This window comes from Somniosus microcephalus, chromosome 26 (assembly GCF_052327205.1).
Source record: "Somniosus microcephalus isolate GS21.2 chromosome 26, FLI_Smic_1.0, whole genome shotgun sequence".
Lineage (NCBI taxonomy): Eukaryota > Metazoa > Chordata > Chondrichthyes > Squaliformes > Somniosidae > Somniosus > Somniosus microcephalus.
In genome coordinates, this window is record NC_141012.1 from 966,448 (window position 1) to 988,888 (window position 22,441).

Below are 22,441 nucleotides of genomic sequence, written 5' to 3' on the forward strand. Positions count from 1 at the left end.
ATTGTTCGCGCGTTATGCAAAAAACCTTCAAAATTAAACTCATTATCGGCTAATAGCATTGATTGACTGACGTCAAGGTCCACCAATCCTGTGCCGGCACGATTGACCAATCCTACAGTTCAGTCGCCTGATGGTTGGCCAATCGCTGCGTCTGTGGGCGGGACTAATGCTTTTCAACTCAGGCATCGGGCAGCCATTGCTTCACTACTTCCAGCTCAAAATCTGCTAATTCAGCTTCGAAAAACTTAGTATCTCTTTTAAAAATTACATAACATTTACCAAAAACGTTTTATAAGTGCTTTCACTTTCATCTTTGAAGCTATTAAAAGGTAGAAATGTTGCCCGGCAGCAGATTCACACAGGGATAGACAGACAGGCCCCAAAGCCTGGGACTCGATTTAAGCCGCCCGGCCCAAAACAGCCCTGGCAAAGCCGGGCTCCCCCAGCTAGTTGTAGTATAATGGTGATGCGTGATACGTTAAAATGGTGTTACCTTATCAAAACCCCTCAAAATTTTGAACACCTCTGTCAGATCTCATAGCAACATAGAAGATAGGAGCAGGAGTAGGCCATTCGGCCCCTCGAGCCTGCTCCGCCATTCAATGAGATCATGGCTGATCATCCAATTTCAGTACCCTGTCCCTGCCTTCTCCCCATATCCCTTGATCCCTTTAGCCTTAAGAAATATATCCAACTCCTTCTTGAATATATTTAATGAATTGGCCTCAACTGCCTTCTGTGGTAGAGAATTCCACAGGTTCACCACGCTCTGGGTGAAGAAGTTCCTCCTCATCTCAGTCCTAAATGGCTTACCCCTTATCTTTAGACAGTGACCCCTGGTTCTGGACTCCCCTGCCATCGGGAACATCCTTCCTGCATCTAGTCTGTCTAGTCCTGTTAGAATTTTATAAGCTTCAATGAGATCCTCTCTCATTCTTCTAAACTCCAGTGAGTATAAGCCCAATCGACCCAATCTCTCCTCATACGTCATTCCTGCCATCCCAGGTATCAGTATGGTGAATCTTCGCTGCACTCCCTCCATGGCAAGAACATCCTTCTTCAGATAAGGCGACCAAAACTGCACACAATACTCAAGGTGTGGTCTCACCAAGGCCCTGTACAACTGCAGCAAGACATCCTTGTTCCTGTACTCGAATCCTCGCGCTACGAAGGCCAACATACCATTTGCCTTCTTAACCGCCTGCTGCACCTGCATGCTTACCTTCAGCGACTGGTGCACAAGGACACCCAGGTCTCGTAGCAGTTCCCCTTCTCCCAATCTATTGTTCAGATAATAATCTGCCTTCCTGTTTTTGCCACCAAAGTGGATAACCTCGCATTTATCCACATTATACTGCATCTGCCCAATCACCCAACCTGTCCAAATCATACTGGAGATTCTCGGCATCCTCCTCATAGCACACACTCCCACCCAGCTTTGTGTCGTCTGCAAACTTGGAGATATTACATCTAGTTCCCTCGTCTAGATCATCATTAATATATAGTGAATAGCTGGGGTCCTAGCACCGATCCCTGCGGTACCCCACTAGTCACTGCCTGCCACTCAGAAAAAGACCCGTTTATTCCAACTCTTTGCTTCCTGTCTGCCAGCCAGTTCTCTATCCAAGTCAGTACCTTGCCCCCAATCCCATGTGCCTTAACTTTACATGCTAATCTCTTATGCGGGACCTTATCGAAATCCTTCTGAAAGTCCAAATACACCACATCCACTGGTTCTCCCTTATCTATTCTACCAGTTACATCCTCAAAAAATTCCAGTAGATTAGTCAAGCACGATTTACCTTTTGTAAATCCATGTTGACTTTGTCCGATCCCGTCACTGTTTTCAAAGTGCTCTGCTATTACATCTTTTATAATGGACTCTAGCATTTTCCCCACTACCGATGTCAGGCTTACCGGTCTATAACTCCCCATTTTCTCTCTACCACCTTTTTTGAATAGTGGGGTAACATCAGCTACCCTCCAATCCATGGGAACTGTTCCAGAATCCATAGAATTTTGGATGGTGACCAGCAATGCATCTACTATTTCTAGGGCCACTAAGTACCCTAGGATGTAGATTATCAGGCCCTGGGGATTTATCGGCCTTCAATCCCATCAATTTCCTTAACACCATTTCCCTACAAATACTGATTTCTTTCAGTTCCTCCCTCTCATTAGACCCTATGTTCCCCGACATCTCTGGGAGGGTATTTGTGTCCTCCTTTGTGAAGACAGAACCAAAGTACGTCTACCTCATACGTTGCAGGAAAGGATGCCCCGGAGCATGGTACATCGGCGAGACCATGCAGACACTGCGACAACGGATGAACGGACACCGCGCAACAATCACCAGGCAGGAGTGTTCCCTCCCAGTCGGGGAACACTTCAGCAGTCAAGGACATTCAGCCTCCGATCTTCGGGTAAGCATTCTCCAAGGTGGCCTTCGAGACACACGACAACGCAAAATCGTCGAGCAGAAACTGATAGCCAAGTTCCGCACCCATGAGGACGGCCTCAACAGAGATCTTGGGTTCATGTCACGCTACATGTAACCCCACCTGATGCAGGGTCATCCAGACTCGAGTCGACATTGGCTTGTTCTCTCTACACGGATGCGGCCGGACCTGCTGTGATTTCCAGCCAAAAAAAAAAAAAAAAAAAAAAAAAAATGTTTTTTGTCTGTTTTTTTGTTTTTCATACAGACCCCAGCATCTGCAATATTTGACACCTTGTGACCCCACCTCATTGTTCTTTGATGTAATGTTTCCCTGACTGACCTGTTTGGACACCATTCACACCTTTGACTGCTGTGATTATCTCTCTGCCGAGGTGTGATTAATGGCAGTTGGAAAGTGATGCGCCATCAATTACTCCAAAGACTGAGGTTAAGCGAGTAACAATCAGGCTTTTATTAACTAAAGAATGAAGGTCTTGTCTCGAGTGGTCGACCCGTCCAGAATACTAAGGGACTGGGAGGTAGTCACTTATATACCTGGAATAGTGGGAGGAGTCAGCCGAGGCATGTCCAGACCTGTACCTAGTGGAATACACATACAGACACAGACAGGTATGACAGTGGTTTACCACATTCACCCCTTGTTTAAAAATGAGTCCAGCGGGGTGAAGTGTATTTAAAAGTTCGTGTATTGGAGTCTCTCCGGAGGTCTTGTCTGCCGCTGTGATCGACGTGGCGACGGCAGGGGTGGTGGAGCTTCCGGCGTCGCGTCCCGTGTAGGCTGGGGCCCTGGAGTGTAGTCCTCGTGGGTGACGGTCCAAGGCGAGCCGGCTGCTGGGGTTGGATATCGGGTCGTGGGGGGGGGGGGGGTGGTAATGGGTAGTGGGTTACAGCAGTCCCCGAGGGTGCGAGGTCTCGTATGGAGACTGTGTCCTCCCGCCCGTCCGGGTACGCAATGTAAGCGTACTGGGGGTTGGCATGGAGGAGGTCGACCCTCTCGACCAGGGGGTCCGTTTTATTGGCCCTCACGTGTCTTCTCAGTAGTACCGGCCCTGGGGACGTCAGCCATGGCGGTAACGATGTCCCCGATGTGGACTTCCTTGGGAAGACAAACATTTTCTCGTGAGGGGTGGCATTGGTGGCAGTGCAGAGCAGTGACCGAATCGAGTGGAGCGCATCGGGGAGCACCTCCTGCCAGCGGGAGGTCGGAAGGCCCCTAGACTTTAAGGCTAGTAGGGCGGCCTTCCAAACTGTTGCATTCTCTCTTTCCACCTGTCCGTTCCCCCGGGGGTTGTAACTGGTGGTCCTGCTTGTGGCTATACCCCTAGCGAGCAGGTACTGGCGGAGTTCGTCGCTCATAAACGATGAGCCCCGGTCGCTATGGATATAGCTGGGGAAACCGAACAGGGTGAAGAGGCTGTTCAGAGATTTAATGACCGTGGCACTGGTCATGTCCGGGCAGGGGATAGCGAACGGGAACCGGGAGTACTCGTCAATGATGTTGAGGAAGTACACATTGCGGTCGGAGGAGGGGAGAGGCCCTTTGAAATCGACGCTCAGGCGTTCGAAAGGGCGAGTGGCTTTTATCAGGTGGGCCCTGTCTGGTCTATAAAAGTGCGGTTTGCACTCAGCGCAGACTTGGCAGTTCTTGGTCATGGTCCTGACCTCCTCGATGGAGTAAGGCAGGTTGCGGGCCTTGATGAAGTGGAAGAACCTGGTGACCCCCGGGTGGCAGAGGTCATTGTGGAGGGCCCTCAGCCTATCGATCTGCGCGCTGGCGCAGGTGCCACGCGATAGGGCATCTGGGGGTTCATTGAGCTTCCCAGGCCGGTACAAGATCTCGTAATTGTAGGTGGAAAGTTCGATTCTCCACCTCAAGATCTTGTCATTTTTGATTTTGCCCCTCTGCTTGTTGTTGAACATAAAAGCAACTGAACGCTGGTCAGTGAGCAGGGTAAATCGTTTTCCGGCCAGGTAGTGCCTCCAATGACGCACAGCCTCCACGATAGCCTGGGCCTCCTTCTCCACCGCGGAGTGTCTGGTCTCCGGGCCCTGGAGGGTTCGTGAGAAGAATGCCACAGGTCTCCCCGCCTGATTAAGGGTGGCGGCCAGAGCGAAGTCGGACGCATCGCTTTCCACCTGGAAGGGGATGGATTCGTCCACTGCGTGCATGGTGGCTTTGGCAATGTCTTCCTTGATACGGTGGAAGGCTAAGCGGGCCTCTGCCGTCACGGGAAAAGAGGTGGACTTGATCAGCGGACGGGCTTTGTCCGCATAGTAGGGGACCCACTGAGCGTAGTAGGAAAAAAACCCTAGGCACCTCTTCAGAGCTTTTAGGCAGTGGGGCAGTGGGAGTTCCATAAGGGGACGCATCCGGTCCGGGTCGGGACCGATGACCCCGTGTTCCACAACACAGCCAAGGATGGCGAGGCGGTCTGTGCGGAATATGCACTTCTCCTTGTTGTATGTCAGGTTCAGGAGTTGGGCGGTGCGGAGGAATTTCTCGAGGTTTGCGTCATGGTCCTGCAAGTCATGGCCGCAGATGGTCACATTATCTAGGTAAGGGAAAGTGGCCTGCAGCTCGTTTTGATCGACCATCCGGTCCATCTCCCTTTGGAAGACGGAGACCCCGTTAGTAACGCCGAAGGGAACCCTAAGGAAGTGATAGAGGCGGCCGTTTGCCTCAAAAGCAGTATACTGGCGGTCTTCAGGGCTGATGGGGAGCTGGTGGTACGCTGATTTCAGGTCAATGGTCGAAAAGACGCGGTACTGCGCGATCTGGTTGACCATGTCAGCTATGCGGGGGAGTGGGTAGGCGTCCAGCAGGGTGTAGCGGTTTATTGTTTGGCTGTAGTCGATGACCAGGCGTTGTTTCTCGCCGGTCTTAACGACTACAACCTGGGCTCGCCAGGGGCTGGAGCTGCCCTCAATAATCCCCTCCTTCAGGAGCCGTTCCACTTCGGTTTTGATGAAAACCCTGTCCCCGGCACTGTATCGCCTGCTCTTTGTGGCGATGGGCTTACAGTCGGGGGTGAGGTTAGCAAACAGTGGGGGGGGTGGGACTCTGAGTGTGGAGAGGTTGCATCTGGTGCACGGCGGGCAATTTGGAGGCTGCTGGCTGCGGACTGTGAGTGGGGGGAGGGGGCCACCGTACGCCATCGTAACGCTTTTGAGGTGGCACTGGAAATCCAACCCCAGTAGAACGGCAGCGCAGAGGTCGGGCAGGACCAGGAGTTTAAAACTATTGTACACAGTCCCGTCTACTACTAGTGTCACCACGCAGTAGCCGCCAATGTCCGCTGACTGGGACTCGGAGGCCATAGAAATCCGCTGGTGCGCAGGCAGGACTGGGAGAGAGCAACGCCGCACCGTGTCGGGGTGGATGAAGCTCTCTGTGCTCCCGGAGTCAAAAAGGCAGTTTATTGCATGGCCGTTTACCTTAACGTCCATTTTGGACCGAGCTAGCTGGTGCGGTCTCGTTTGGTCCAGCGTCACAGAAGCCAGCGTAGGGGTCGGTGTGTCGCTGCGAGTATCAGATGGGGGGGGGTTGGCGATCTGCTGCGTCCCGGCTGGTGTCCAAGATGGCGGCTGCTGCGGTGGTTCGCACATGGCTGGGGAGGCCCAAGATGGCGGGCCGCACGGCCCACACGCGGCGCTGTTGGGGGCCCAAGATGGCGGCTCGCACGGCCCACACGCGGCCCTGCTGGCGTTCGGGGTGCCTTTGGCCTTGCAGACGCTGGCGTAGTGTCCCTTTTTCCCGCAGCCCGAGCAGGTCGCATTCTTCGCCGGGCAGCGCGCTCTGGGGTGTTTGGCTTGGCCACAGAAGTAGCATTTCTGGCCTTGGGATACTGCTGTCTGGCTTTGGGACACTGCTGCGGTAGTTGGGCCGTTGTTGGGCTGTGGCTGGGGTGGCACGGTGCTATGGGGCTGTCCTACCGTGTCCCAGGTTGTCGTTCCCCGCGGCGTCCACGGTGCAGAGGAGTAGGCATCCATGCCCCGGAAGGCTGCGTCCAGCGTTAGTGCGATGTCGGAGGCTTTGTCGAGGGTGAGGTCACTCTGCTCCAGCAGTCGCTGTCGGGTGTAGTTGGACCTGTGGCCCGCTACGAAGGCATCCCGGATCAGTTCCTCCGTGTACTTAGTGGGCGTTACCGCCTTACACCCACAGGCCCGGCCAAGCACGGACAGTGCTTGGAGGTATTCCTCAGTCGATTCCCCAGGTTGTTGCTTGCGACTCCCCAGAAGGTGCCTAGCGTATACTTCGTTCACAGGGCGCGTGTACTGGGTCTTGAGGAGCTGGAGGGCGGCTGTGTATGAGGTCGCGTCCCGGATGACTGAGTACACTCGGTGGTTCACCTTGGAGAACAGGACAGACAGTTTGTCCGCATCCGTTTCGACTGCAGTGGAGGCAGTCAGGAATGTCTCGAAGCACGTGAGCAAACTTGGTGGAAGCGTCCGCTTCCCGACTGTCCAGGTCCAGGCATGCTGGTGTGAGGATCTTCTCCATTATAAAAAATTTAGTTAATAAAATTGATGCGCCATCAATTACTCAAAAGACTGAGGTTGAGCGAGTAACAATCAGGCTTTTATTAACTAAAGAATGAAGGTCTTGTCTCGAGTGGTCGACCCGTCCAGAATACTAAGGGACTGGGAGGTAGTCACTTATATACCTGGAATAGTGGGAGGAGTCAGCCGAGGCATGTCCAGACCTGTACCTAGTGGAATACACATACAGACACAGACAGGTATGACAGTGGTTTACCACAGAAAGGTTACCTGTAAACATCTGACATGATTCTCTGACTATATAAGCTGTGTCTTTATGCATTTCTCCACTTCACCTGAAGAAGGAGCAGCACTCCGAAAGCTTGTGATTTCAAATAAAGCTGTTGGACTATAACCTGGTGTTGTGTGACTTTTTACATGTGTTTAATTGGACTGCCATTTCTTTGTTCCCCATGATAAATTCCTCTGATTCTGACTGCAAGGGACCTACGCTTGACTTCACCAATCTTTTTCTCTTCACATATCTATAGAAGCTTTTGCAGTCAGGTTTTATGTTCCCTGCAAGCTTACTCTCATACTCTATTTAAATGCTTCTCTAATGAAAAGAGCCCCAGTTTCTCTGGTCTCTCCTTGTAACTAAAACCTCTCACCCATGGGATCATCGCAGTGACTCTCTCCTGCACCCTCCCCTAAACTAAAACATTCAAAACGGGACACATGTTCTAACCGTGGCCCAACCAATGATTTGTATGGGTTTGGTATTACTTACTGACCCGAGTTCTATAACCCTGGTTTATAAAAGCTAGGCTATATCAACAGGTTCCGACTTTTCCCGATTCGTGTATCTGATGTTGGACGTCTCTGCTTCTTGCACTGTTGCGGTGACAGTTTCTCACGACTGTTCTGCCGGCATTTATCCATTGCTACCTCCAGCCTTTGTATCAAGATGGTGGACAAACAGCAATTTGCTGCTCAATTCCCCATCATGAAGACCAATTCTTTGAGAAGACCAAATGTGAGGGAGATCGGAGTATGATCAGAGGTCACGATTGCTTCTTCATGATGCCCTCTTTCTCCTCACACTCAAAAGCTGCCAACTCTTGAGCACGGAGAATATTACGTACAATCGCACGTGGTGAGGTGGAAGAGACTCCAGAAATCAACTAGGCCCAGCTTGCTGGCAAACACCAAAGATCCTTCTGCATCCCCCAGCCCATACACTTCCTTTAAGGAGTTCTCCGAGTCACACACCATTCCGACTTGGAAATATAATCGTCCGATCCTTCATTGTTGCTGGGCCAAAGTCCTGGAACTCCCTCCCTAACAGCACTGTGGAAGTAGCTGGACTGCAGCAGTTCAAGAAGGTGGCTCACCACCACCTTCTCAAGGGCAACCAGCGATGGGCAATAAATGCTGGCCTTGCCAGCTTCGCTCACATCCCGAGAATTAATTTCTTTTAAAGAATGATCTAACACCGATGGAAGTTTGGATAAATCGCCAATTTGAGAGGAGATTATCTTCAGGAACTGTGTCCGGCCAATATTAGAGGGGCAACCGGGAACATCACGCACTTTCACTCCCACTTTATTAATTTGTTACCCATCCCACATATTTCACATGTCCCAGGTGCTGTCTCCTCCTAACTTTCATTCCCATTTTTATTGCATGGGAGTGCTCTGCATGCTCTAGGTCTGGACTCGCAACAGGGAAATCCTATGCAGGAGGCAAGAGAGGCCTGGACAGGGGCAGGGGACCTGAGCAGGGGTCTTGGGCAGGGAGCTGGGGCCTGGCAGCTCAGAGAGAACTCTGATTATACGTACAAGTTCTTAAGCCTCCTAATTGGTTCCTGGACGGTCTGAGACGGCCAATCACTCTCACCCATTGTGTTGTGAGCTCTTACCTGGGAAGTCTTCTGATGGGAAACCTGGAATCAAAGAAAGCAGCTCGAGTTAGAGAGCCTAGTGCCATTTACTCAGCAACTCAACCCAATCCCACTCGCCCAATCCCACTATAGAGCAAGGAGCACAAAATACAGCACAGAAGGTGGTCATTTGGCCCATCGTGCCTGTGCCGGCTCTATGGTAGAGCTCTCCAATTAGTCCCACTCCCCTGCTCTTTCCCCATAGCCCTGCAAATTTCTCCCCTTCAAGTATTTATCCAATTCCCTTTTGAAAGTTATTAATGAATCTGCTTCCGCCGCCCTTTCAGGCAGTGCGTTCCAGATCATCATAACTCGCTGCGTAACAAAACATATCCTCATGTAGCCTCTGGTTCTTTTGCCAATCACCTTAAATCGGTGTCCTCTGGTTACTGACCCTTCTGCCACTGGAAACAGATTCTCCTTATTTACTCTATCAAAACCCTTCAAGATTTTGAATACGTCTATTAAATCTCCTCTTAACCTTCTCTGCTCCAAGGAGAACAATCCCAGCTTCTCCAGTCTCTCCATATAACAGAAGTCCCTCATCCCTAGAACCATTCTGGTAAATATCCTCTGCACCCTCTCCAAGGTCTTGACATCCTTCCTAAAGTGTGGTGCCCAGAACTGAACACAATACTCCAGCTGAGGCCTAACCAGCATTTTATAAAGGTTTAGCATAATTTCCTTGCTTTTGTACCCTATGCTTCTATTAATAAAGCCAAGGATCTTGTATGCTTTTTAACAGCCTTCTCAACTTATCCTGCCACCCCCAGGTCTCTCTGTTCCTGCACCCCCTTTAAAATTGTACCATTTAGTTTATATTGCCTCTCCTCATTCTTCCTACCAAAATGCATCACTCACATTTCTCGGCATTAACTTTAATCTGCCATGTGTCTACCCATTTTACCAGTCTGTCTCTGTCCTCCTGAAATCTGTTACTATTCTCCTCATTGCTTACTACATTTTCAAGTTTTGTTTCCTCTGCAAACATTGAAATTATACCCAAGGCCTTTGACAAATCCACAGTGACTTCCATTTATTAGCCCGTATTTTTCCAAGTGAGAATTAATTTTGATCCGAATTATTGTCTCTAAAAGTTTCCCCACCACCATTAGGCTGACTGGCCTGTAGTAGCCGGTTTTACCCCTCACCCCTTTTTTTGAACACGGGTGAAACATTTGCAATCTTCTAGTCCTCTGGCACCACCCCCATATCGAAGGCGGATTAGAAGATTGTGGCCAGGGCCTCCGCAATTTCCGCCAGCAACCTGGGATGCCTCCCATCCAGAAGGGGTGACTTTTCTACTGAGCACTGCCATGTTCCCGCTAGTGCAGTATCACCCTCCCAGCATCACCTCGCACAAACTGGCACAGACTGCCGGGGGGGGGGGGCGTTGTAAAAGGACCCAAAGGACAATTGTTGTTTAATTACACCCAGATCTCAGAGTGAATGCTGCATGAGTTCCTCCTTCTCTATTACCAAGGCAAACACTACATCCACAGAGACTACAGGCTCCCACTCACTGGCTGCAGAAACTGAAGGAGTCTGAGGCCTCACGCATGCAGATACTGTGATTCCAGAGCAGATCAGCTGAGTTTACATAAACATCCCAATACTAAACCTCAGGAGTCTGCAGCAAATCATAGTGAGCTTCTACCTCAGTGAGTCAGTGTCTGTGGAACTGTACCTCAGTGAGAGTCAGTGACTGTGGAACCCATACCCCAGTGAGTCAGTGCCTGTGGAACTGTACCTCAGTGAGAGTCAGTGCCTGTGGAACTGTACCCCAGTGAGAGTCAGGGGCAAAAGTCACAGAGGAGCTGCCTGTGCGGTTAGTGTCCAACAGCCTGGATCAGGTTATCAGGGGCGGAGGGAAGAATCTGCAACAGTATGATAAATGTGGCCACACCTCTCGGGCTGCACAAGCGAGTCCCGCAGTCCAACATCCGTCACAAACAAAACCACAATTCCAGAGCCTTTTATATACTGGAGGTTTACAGCCTGATCAGACAGGCAGGAATTTGACCCACAGATCTGGAATGGGACATTTTAAAATCACCTTTCCTGGAATATTATCCTGGTATTTTGAAGGAGTAACATTCAGATACAGAATTTCAAATAAAATTCAGCACAAAGTTTAATAAAATATGGTAGTAAGATTGTTAGGCAGTATGTGATTCCTATCATGGCCTCCCCACAGATACAGCAATCTGGGCACAAACAGGCCCGGCCTGGCCGTTACTCACCGCGACTCTGCCCTAGAACTGCTCCAAACAGCAGCAGGAAAGATAACAGGCTAAAATCTACGCCAGTGCTGCACCCATCCAGGCCGGCTGGGGCAGAGGGTCATTGTATGAAAGGGCCGAGTCAGTGAATTAATCCATCGCAGGCACAACCCACTGAAAACAGTTACTGAGTGAAGCGCATGGACATTCCCCATCTACGTTAGGGAATCAACAGCTGGAGCTGCACTGTTTACCTGATCATCAATCAGACCAAATGATTTCCATCCTAGCGCATCCTTCAGCTGATACAGAGCTTGGTGAAACCCAGTCAGAGGCTCTTCACAGCGCAGATTCAGAACAGGTCAAAGGGAGCCCGTTGCAGACTGCTCACTGCACTCATTCTGTGCCATGTCGGTGGCGATAATGCCGGAGGCAGTGCTGATCACTCACACACGCCTCCCTGAGCAATCGCTCACACGATCCTCCAGTCCAGTCTTAAAGGGGCAATGTCAGCTCAAGAACCCAGTAACTCCAACATGCTTCACAAAAAAGCAGTCAGATCAGCACCATTACATCCGACACGTTTCATGCAACACATCCCACTGGATAATATATAGAATAATCATTAGAAAAATCACCACACACACAATAAACCCATCACAAAACACGCCTAAACACTGCAGGCCAAAATAACAGGGATCAGAAGCAAAGTACAACGGATGCTTCCAAAATTCGATAGACTCTGGAACAGTTCCCATGGATTGGAGGCTAGCTAATGTAACCCCACTATTCAAAAAAAGGTGGTAGAGAGAAAACGGGGAATTATAGACCGGTAAGTCTGACATCGGTAGTGGGGAAAATGCTAGAGTCCATTATAAAAGATGTAACAGCAGAGCACTTGGAAAACAGTGACAGGATCGGACAAAGTCAAGATGGATTTACAAAAGGTAAATCATGCTCGACTAATCTACTGGAATTTTCTGAGGATGTAACTGGTAGAATAGATAAGGGAGAACCAGTGGATGTGGTGTATTTGGACTTTCAGAAGGCTTTCGATAAGGTCCCGCATAAGAGATTAGCGTGTAAAGTTAAGGCACATGGGATTGGGGGCAAGGTACTGATTTGGATAGAGAACTGGTTGGCAGACAGGAAGCAAAGAGTTGGAATAAATGGGTCTTTTTCCGAGTGGCAGGCAGTGACTAGTGGGGTACCACAGGGATCGGTCCTAAGACCCCAGCTATTCACAATATATATTAATGATCTAGACGAGGGAACTAGATGTAATATCTCCAAGTCTGCAGACGACACAAAGCTGGGTGGGCGTGTGTGCTGTGAGGAGGATGCTGAGAAACTCCAGTATGATTTGGACAGGTTGGGTGATTGGGCAGATGCAGTATAATGTGGATAAATGCGAGGTTATCCACTTTGGTGGCAAAAACAGGAAGGCAGATTATTATCTGAACGGCAATAGATTGGGAGAAGGGGGAAGTGCAACGATACCTGGGTGTCCTTGGGCACCAGTCGCTGAAGGTAAGCATGCAGGTGCAGCAGGCGGTTAAGAAGGCAAATGGTATGTTAGCCTTCGTAACGAGGGTTCGAGTACAGGAACAAGGATGTCTTGCTGCAGTTGTACAGGGCCTTGGTGAGACCACACCTTGAGTAGTGTGTGCAGTTTTGGTCGCCTTATCTGAGGAAGGACGTTCTTGCCATGGAGGAAGTGCAGCGAAGATTCACCAGACTGGTACCTGGGATGGCAGGAATGACGTATGAGGAGAGATTGGGTTGATTGGGCTTATATTCGCTGGAGTTTAGAAGAGTGAGAGGGGATCTCATTAAAACTTATAAAATTCTGACAGGACTAGACTAGATGCAGGAAGGATGTTCCCGATGGCGGGTGTTAGGGTGAAAATTATATAGCTTAAAGCAGCAACATAAAGAGTTAAAGAATATAGTGTAAGAAGTGAACTTGTAAATAAGAAACAATGGCACAAGACAAAACAAACTCAGCTTAAGATGGGGCAGGAATTAACTGTTTGTGTCTGCTCCCATTAAAACCATTGTGCTTGACATTATTGTCGAACAGTTATTGAATGTGGGAAACACTAAATATTTCACAATTATTCAGTGGTGCAGCCTTCTGCAAACTATTTGCTGGAAGCCCTTTGGATGTATTAATGTAATTCTACTATTCTATAATGCAAAGTAGATGAATCAAAATTGTGTGTATTGATGAGTTACAGTAATTGGTAGCTGCAAAACTGCCCATTTTGTAATTAACTATTAAAAAACCACCCAAAGTTTTGGAAGGTTCCATATCATTCCTGTGAGGACAGGGGAGTTGTTGCTGGGGGAGCGTGATTGGTTGAAGACACCTGTGTGTAATATTTTGCTATAATGTATAAAAGAAGTTTCAATACCTTGTTGCTGGGGGAACGTGATTGGATGAGGACAAGAGAATTGTTGCTGGGGGAACATGATTGGGTGAACACATTTGTGTGTAATGTTTTGCCTGTATAAAAGAAGTTTCGATACCACTGAACGGTGAGAAGCTTATCACTAGACCGCAGGGCCTATGGTTCTTCTCCCAGAACATTCGGTTAATAAACTGTGTACTTTTACTTTAAGACAGACTCGAGTGAAACTATTTTTCACCAACAAATTGGCGTAGTCGGCAGGATGCTCCGGAACTGAAAGACCGCCCGCACCAGTGAACCCGGACGCGAAGTCAAATTTTGACCATCCAGAAATTGATTCATCTGGGGAGGCGGAGGAACAGTGCAGTAGCATCACGAATCAAGTAAAAGTCTGCAAGAGGTAGGAGAACACAGTTGTATGGTGTGAATATGAAATAGGGAACACTGTGTTGCGATAAAGGTCGTGAAGGAATGAATGGTACTTGACTGATCGACACGGACAAGGAGGATACCTGTCTCATCGATCCTAGCCTGAGCCGGAATTAAGAGGGCAATTGGGCCCCACGTGATGGCCAGGATTAAGTAGGTTGAGAGACTCAAAAGTATCCTAGGATCGTGAGGTCGAGGACTATATATGTGTCTGACTGTGTGAGAAGGAAGAGAACGTAGGAGAAAGGGTAAGAGTAGGTCCGAATTGAGATACAAATGCCAAAATTGTCTAACCAGAAATTGTTTCAGGAGTCGCAGACCAGCCCGAATAGAGGAACTCAGCCAAAGGTAAGTCTGAAGTTGGACCAATTATGGCATCGGGGAAAGAAATAGAGTGGGGACCCCCTGGGTCTCTCTTGAGGTTCTATGCAGATGACCGGAAGGGTATGGTAGACAAGATGCGGAAGGACGGGTGGGACCCGTTTCAGACGCCAGACGCTCAGAGGGAGTGGTGGGATAAACAGAAACAAAAGAGGCAAAAGGGCGGGAGTCATTTTGGTAAATCAATTGGTGTCAATGATACAAAAGAATAGCGAATTGCGCTGTAGATTGATGGGGCATAGAAAAAGGATAGAAGTATTGGAACAGGAAAATGAGTTCCTGAAAAATGGAACACAGTGGAAAAATGGATATAGGATGGACAGGTCAGGACTTTGGAATGAAATAAATGTGGGACTATGCGCCGCAGGAAGGGGGGTTGAGGAAAGGCCCCCACCTTACAACAAGGCGGAAGCCACTGCACCACTAGTGGACTCAGAAAGTGAGGACGACATTAAGACCGTCAAGGCGGCACCACTTAGACGCACACAGAATGCCCAAAACCCTTTGACGTACAAGGCTTTCACGCCTGCTGAGAAACAGATGATTAATCAAGATTTAGGAGAGATGAAGGCGAGGACCCGGAACGTCCAGTTCTGGCAGAAACTACAGGAACTCTACGAGATCCATGACATGCACGAGAGAGATATACATCAGTTGGTACAGGCTAAATGCCCCAGAGAGAAGTGGGAACAAGTAGCTGACTTATATAAAAGTGGGGATTGGATACCCCAAATTAACGAAACCGAAGCCAATCGAAACACAGCTAGGAATAACTTTAAGAATGCGGTACAACTTGTAATGGAGGCAGCAACAGCCAACTGGGGTTTGATCATGCAAATAAGGCAAAAGAAAGGTGAGAACGCAAACACCTATGGAGAACGGCTGTGGTATCAGTATCAAGAGTCATCAGGACAAGATATTCCCCTGCGGGATGATGCCGTGTTTATAAAAATGTTTAAAGACGGGTTATCCGCAGAACATCAGAAAATATTGAAAATGGGTGTGGTGGTGGCCGACACGTACGACACAGCCGTAAGATGGGCTTGCCAGATAGATGGGAAGGATGACCAGCCGCATGAAAGACAGATAAAACAGGAACGGGTAGGCGCTGCTGGCACCCAGTCAGGACAGACACCACAAAGGAAGAAAGGGATCTGTTTTAACTGCGGGAAAATGGGACATATAGCTAAAGAATGTAGGGGCTCAAAACAGAACCTCCTCAGTTGTAATAACTGCGGAAAATTGGGCCATACCACTAACCACTGTTGGACAAAACGGGAGATCCAAGTGAACACAACTACCCCAAGTACCCCAGGGGATTACCAGCAGTTGCTCAACTTCCTAAAAGCACAGGGAACTAAATGACGGGCAGCGGCCCCCGTTAGGAGCAAGGCAGATGAGAACCGGGTCTATGTACCAGCATTGTTAGGGGGCCAACAGTGTGATATGTTAATAGATACCGGAGCGACAGTGTCTCTCACAAATCTACCATTACCCGTCACTAAACACAAAATGTATATAATAGGTCTGGGAGGAACCAAGATCCCAGCATATCGAAGTGAAGTGCAAACATTGGAAGTAGCCGGGAAGTTACTACCGGCACAATTTTATGTATGTATGTCCCAATAACGAAGGAACAATAATGGGCATTGATTTACTAAGAGAGTTTAACTTACTAGTGGATCCCGGACAGAGTAAGATAATTTGGCCTCTGCCGGATGGGAATAAGGCAAAAACAACCAAACCCTTGTCCCATTTGGCAAAGGTAGGGAGTGCCGGGGTATTGACCCAAGACTGGAACCAGGTGAAACAGCCATATAAGGTAATATGTGAAGCAGTGCAGTATGGGCAGAATCAAAACAAGACACGGGTTTGGCAAAAACGCCCCCTATAGTAGTACCTGGCCCAAGTCACAAACCACATAAACAGTATCCAATTAAGTCAGAGGCTCAGACAGCAATAGTTAAGATAGTACGTGATCTGGAAGAAAAAGGAATAGTTAGGGTTACAGAAAGTACTACTAATTCCCCAGTGTGGCCTGTCACGAAACCGGATGGGTCATTTAGATTAACTATTGACTACACGGAACTAAATAAGGCAACCCCAAAACTGCACCCAATAGTGGCTAGTCCCGCCACGATTCTCAACGGACTGAGCCCAGAACATAAGGTATTTACAGTTCTGGACATAGCAAACGGTTTCTGGTCCTTACCCTTGGACCCAGAATCGCAGGAAAAATTTGCTTTTACAATCAGGGATAAACAGTATACTTGGACCCGATTGCCTCAGGGGTTCCACACCAGTCCGGCAATATTTCACCGGGTGATGAGTTCTTTATTGGAGCCGATCGACCTCACTCCGTACCAGAGCACAGTACTCCAACACGTGGACGATCTGTTGATAGCGTCAGAGGACGAAGAGGGTCATGCCGCAGCCCTGATCGTAATTTTACAGGCACTAGCGGAAGGTGGTTTTAAGGCAAACCCAAAGAAAGCACAGATTGCACAGAGCACAGTAGCATATTTGGGGCAACAGCTGTCCCAAGGGGACAGATCTATGCCCGAAGAGCGTAAGAAATCCATACAGGACGTGCCAAGGCCAGTAAGAGGAGTCAGGAAGGTCTTGGGGTTGTTTAATTACAGCAGGAATTTCATCCCAAACTTTGCAGCAATAGCAGAGCCAATTCAGAGACTGGTAAAAGGAGGGAACCCCGGTAATGCCAGGATTGACTGGGGACTTGAGCAGGAGAGCGCATATGGAGATTTGAAACAAGCCTTAATGGCAGCCCCCGGGCTGGGATTACCCGATATGGAGAAACCCTTCCATCTCCACTGTGAGAATGAGGGAGGATTCTACGCAGCAGTGGTGACCCAGCAACATGGGGACAGAAGACGCCCAGTAGCGGATTATTCTACGCAGCAGTCACCAGTTGTGGCAGGACTATCACGGTGTGTGGCGGCACTGGATTGTGCAGCCTGGGCAGTACAAGTGAGTGAACCAACTGTGATGACCGGGGATATTATTTTACACACTAAGCACACTTTGGTAGAAATGTTAAACAATAACAAATTACGGTCAGTGTCCAACATGCACAGAGCGCATTGGGAGGCGGTCCTGATTCCCCGAGACAAGTCAGTTTTGATTGTCCACGATACAGGGGAAAACCCGGCAGAAGGTATGTTGGGGGCAGGTGACCCCCATAGATGCGCTGATGTAGACGAGGAAGTAGGGGAAGGAAAAATACGAGATGAACCGTTGGAAGGAGCACAAGTCACCTTGTACGTTGATGGGTCTAGAAAGTACATTGAGGGGGCCCCACGTACAGGATGGGCGGTGGTCAATGGGCAGTTGAAAACCGAGGCGTCAGGACGACTCGATGGCGCAGGTAGCGGAGATAGTAGCTTCAACAAAGGCGTTGGAATTGGCAAAGGGGAAAACAGCCAATATATATACAGATAGTAGATACGCCTTCGGAGTAGTACACGATTATATGACCGCTTGGGGGAGAAGGGGGTTTCTGACAGCTGGGGGGGATTCCATCAAACATGAGGAACGGATAAAGGCTCTCTTGGAAGCCGCAGAGGCTCCCTTACAAGCAGCCATGGTAAAAATAAAGGCACACCAGAAGGTGGAAAGCCCAGAGCAAAAAGGGAATCAGGCTGCAGATTTAGCAGCAAGACAAGCCCTTGAACAAGAACTAGTTGAGGAGAGAGTATCAAGCGTCCAGGTAGAACACATAGATATCAGTGAGTTGCACAAAGATGTCTCTGAAGGAGAAAGACAAGAGTGGCATCGCGCAGGGGGCAGGCCAGATTCCGGGAGAATCTGGCGAAAGGATGGAAAGGTGGTGGCTCCGACATGTATCCAACAGATACTCCTGGAATTGCACCATGGGGATACCCACACAGGAAGGGGAGCAATGATTGAGTTATTAAGTAAAGAATGGTGGTGGCCGGGTTTGGGAAAGGACGCGGCAAAGTACTGTCAACGGTGCCTGAGGTGTGCACAGTATAACCCAGGGCGACCGATAAAGATACGATTAGCCCACCAACCCCAACCACGGGGGCCATGGGAAAATATACAGATAGACTTCACGGGTCCACTTCCCACTTCCAGGGGACGAAAATATTGTTTGGTAATCATAGATCAATTCACCAGATGGGTTGAGGCGTTTGCGACTCGGGATTGTATAGCCACCACTGTAGCTAAAATCATGGCAGGAGAAGTAATTCCCAGATGGGGAGTGCCAGTGCAGATCGATTCCGACCAAGGGACACATTTTACAGGAGCTGTAGTGAAAAAGATATGTGAATGGATGGGAATAAAACAAAAATTCCACATCCCCGATCATCCCCAAAGTTCCGGGATGGTGGAACGAATGAATCGAACTTTAAAACCAGCCCTAGCCAAGGCCCTAGGAGAACGGCAACAGCAATGGGTAGATGTGTTGCCAGCCGTATTAATGAAGTTGCGGGCAATCCCGAATCGAACGACTGGCTTATCCCCGTACGAATTCATGACGGGAAGGGCAATGCGGCTTCCCCATGGAATAATAACTGGTGGGGGAAGAGGTAGGCCCCCTCAAGGACAAAATCCGTAGATACGTATTGGAATTAAGTGACCAGTTGAAAGAAATGAGGCAACAAACTCGGGATCGGCAGGAGGAAAAGGACAAAGATTTGGAGTTAACTGCGCTCCCGTACATTCCTCCGGCGGGGACTAAGGTAATGGTTAAAAATTTACCTGAGAAACCCGGATTTGCACCAAAGTGGTCAGGGCCATACCAAATTCTAATTAGTGGGGATACGTGTGCTTGCATTGATATGAAGGGCATGGGACGATGGAAGCACTGGACGCAGTTGAAAGTCTATGACCCTTCATCAGCTTAGCAATGGCTACACCAGAACAGACACCCTTTACAGATAGCGAAGAATATATCAGGCAATACAAAGAATGGGAATGGATGATAGTACGAACATTGGTATGGATAATATGTATTATCCTAATGGGATACACCTTGGGGCGCATCCTGAAGTACGTATGGGAACAATCCCGCCGACCCCAACTAGCCCCAAGGTGGGAGGAAGTCCAAATGGTTATGTTCGAGGACTTAAGTTAATGATGATATTTTATCCATCCCCACAGGAGAATAGAATCTACAAGCAACAAACAGTTCGGGTTGGCGATATAGCCTTTGGGAAGTTGTTAACATAAAGTGATAAGAATTGTTCGATGTTAATGCAAGCGTAATGCGTGCGTGATTTCCGGTTCTTGTTAAAAAAAAAAAAGGGGGGGACAACTGTTGTAATAATGGAAAAAGGGACACTGCTGTTATGTGCGTGTGTAGTGGGTGCCTGCCTAATTGTTATGATGAGACAGGTCCCCGGACCAGAGAATGATAACAAGCGACGTAGAGAACTGAAGGTGAATACCTTTTTGTATATGTCCCACAAATATGCTACGGAAAACAATAAGGAAGGAGGTTGTTGGGTATGTACCCAAATCCCTATCCACTCTAAAGGAGGGATTCCTCTTAGACCTGTCCCACTTAATCTGTCAGAAGTAGTAGAGTGGTATATATACCAGAATGGCACACGCCAATCCCCCAGGATGATAAGAGTTGCGTCTGTAGTAACAGACAGAAAGAGAGAGGCATCCTCTACTTTGTCATTTTACCCCATATCTGCAGAGCCCTGGGAAGCGGGGGGATATTATATGAATACCTTCGAAGGGTGGTACCAACCAGGGTACGACCGCTCCCAATAGCCTCCCTTCCTCACCCTCACCAAGGCCACAGGTATGGGAAGGCTACCGGGGACAATATGTTCAGTAAGGAATTTGACTGGGGGAATATTCGTAGGCATTAGTCGGTGCGCGTATAATTTTACCGTAACTGGTACTGCTGACGGGTTCCCCCTTTATACGTCCTCACAGTATTGTGGTTGTACGCTGGAAGTCCCATACGCCAACCAGACAGGTACTTTCAACTACTCCCTGGTATCTGCAGGGTTTGATGTTGATAAAACCACCTCGTACAATGGGACATACTTTATTTGTGGCCACAAGGCATACCCCTGGTTGCCATGGGGCTGGACAGGATCATGTTACCTGGCATATGTGGTGCCATACATTTATCACTTGCCCTCTCTAGCGAATCATTATCATTATCGATCCAAAAGAGCTATTACTGAAACAGAATGATTCTTCGCTATCCTATTCCCCGGGTATGGAACAGCCAGGGCAATAAAAGAAATTCGGCTTGTAGCCTCGATTCTTAAGGAAGTAGCCAATGATACGGCTGAGTCACTGAGTAAAATTAACACCGAGATGGTGGCAATACGCACAGTTGCCTTACAGAATAGAATGGCTCTAGATTATCTGCTAGCGGAGAAGGGTGGAACATGTGCCCTGATAGGAATGTATGTGCAACACTCAGATCCTGACAGTTCAGAAAATATAACTAATTTGGTCGAACATATTCGGAAGGAGGTGGGAAAACTTAGACAACCACCTGAATCGACTCTGTGGAATTGGACAACCGGGTGGTTGGGATCAATCAGACCCTCATTGTTACAGGGATTGATGTTGGTCCTTGTTATAATAATCCTAATGTACTGTGCATTCTTAGCGATAAAATGTTGTTGTGCCCAATTGGCAAAAGATGCTGTACCTGCCGCACCAGTCAGACAGGAGTATTGTAACGTTTGAGAGAGAGAGCTTTGTTTATTTAGGAGTACAAAGTTAGATGGAAAATGCTTATGCGCAGGTAACGTTTGTATGAATATTTGTATAAGAAATGTCTTAGAGATAGAGTAGGGTTCAACCAGTGGTTATGGCATAAGGCACAAGAAGAAACAGATAAACAGATGAAGAAGGAAACACGAACAAAAGAAAAGGAGAAAATGGATATCAAAGAGAAGGACATGTTTTCGACACATCAGATAAGAATGAGGGAACAAAATGGACAATAGCCAATAATGGCATAAAGGAATCATCAAGAGTGTCATAAACAATTGTGATCGTTGTTGGATTTCGTAAACGGATAACAAGGAGCTGCATGCCGCCATTTTTACCCTGGTACATTGGTTCCCAGGACAAATCAAGTTTTGATCAGGGACCAACAGGAGGGACTGTTAGGGTGAAAATTATATAGCTTAAAGCAGCAACATAAAAAGAGTTAAAGATGTATTGTAAGAAGTGAACTTGTAAATAAGAAACAATGGCACAAGACAAAACAAACTCAGCTTAAGACGGGGCAGGAATTAACTGTTTGTGTCTGCTCCCATTAAAACCATTGTGCTTGACATTATTGTTGAACAGTTATTGAATGTGGGAAACACTAAATATTTCACAATTATTCAGTGGTGCAGCCTTCTGCAAACTATTTGCTGGAAGCCCTTTGGATGTATTAATGTAATTCTACTATTCTATAATGCAAAGTAGATGAATCAAAATTGTGTGTATTGATGAGTTACAGTAATTGGTAGCTGCAAAACTGCCCATTTTGTAATTAACTATTAAAAAACCACCCAAAGTTTTAGACGGTTCCATATCATTCCTGTGAGGACAGGGGAGTTGTTGCTGGGGGAGCGTGATTGGTTGAAGACACCTGTGTGTAATATTTTGCTATAATGTATAAAAGAAGTTTCAATACCTTGTTGCTGGGGGAACGTGATTGGATGAGGACAAGAGAATTGTTGCTGGGGGAACATGATTGGGTGAACACATTTGTGTGTAATGTTTTGCCTGTATAAAAGAAGTTTCGATACCACTGAACGGTGAGAAGGTGATCACTAGACCGCAGGGCCTATGGTTCTTCTCCCAGAACATTCTGTTAATAAACTGTGTACTTTTACTTTAAGACAGACTCGAGTGAAACTATTTTTCACCAACAGCGGGGGGAGTCCAGAACCAGGGGTCACAGTCTAAGGATAAGGGGTAAGCCATTTAGGACAGAAATGAGGAGGAATTTCTTCACCCAGAAAGTGGTGAACCTGTGGAATTCTCTACCACAGAAGGCAGTTGAGGCCAATTCATTAAATATATTCAAGAAGGAGTTAGATATATTTCTTAAGGCTAAAGGGATCACGGGATATGGGGAGAAGGCAGGAAC

At 48.1% G+C, this 22,441-nt stretch overlaps 1 protein-coding gene across 12 annotated transcripts in view; it reads right to left on the reverse strand.

Annotated features, from left to right (window-relative positions):
• Positions 1-22,441, reverse strand: part of LOC147100184 (rho guanine nucleotide exchange factor 12-like) — a 278,585-nt gene that overhangs the window by 200,455 nt on the left and 55,689 nt on the right. For 9 of the 12 annotated variants that reach the window (XR_015073688.1, XM_085967602.1, XM_085967601.1 and 6 more), the window contains one exon: positions 8,862-8,885. The exons of 2 other annotated variants lie outside the window; for them this stretch is intronic. Coding sequence is in view for 9 of the 10 variants with exons in the window: in XM_085967602.1 (XP_085823728.1) it covers positions 8,862-8,885 (24 nt within the window). In the remaining variant the exon portion in view is untranslated. Of the gene's footprint in view, positions 1-8,781; positions 8,886-22,441 lie in introns of those variants that run through there. One more of the 12 variants, XM_085967597.1, reaches the window with a different exon arrangement.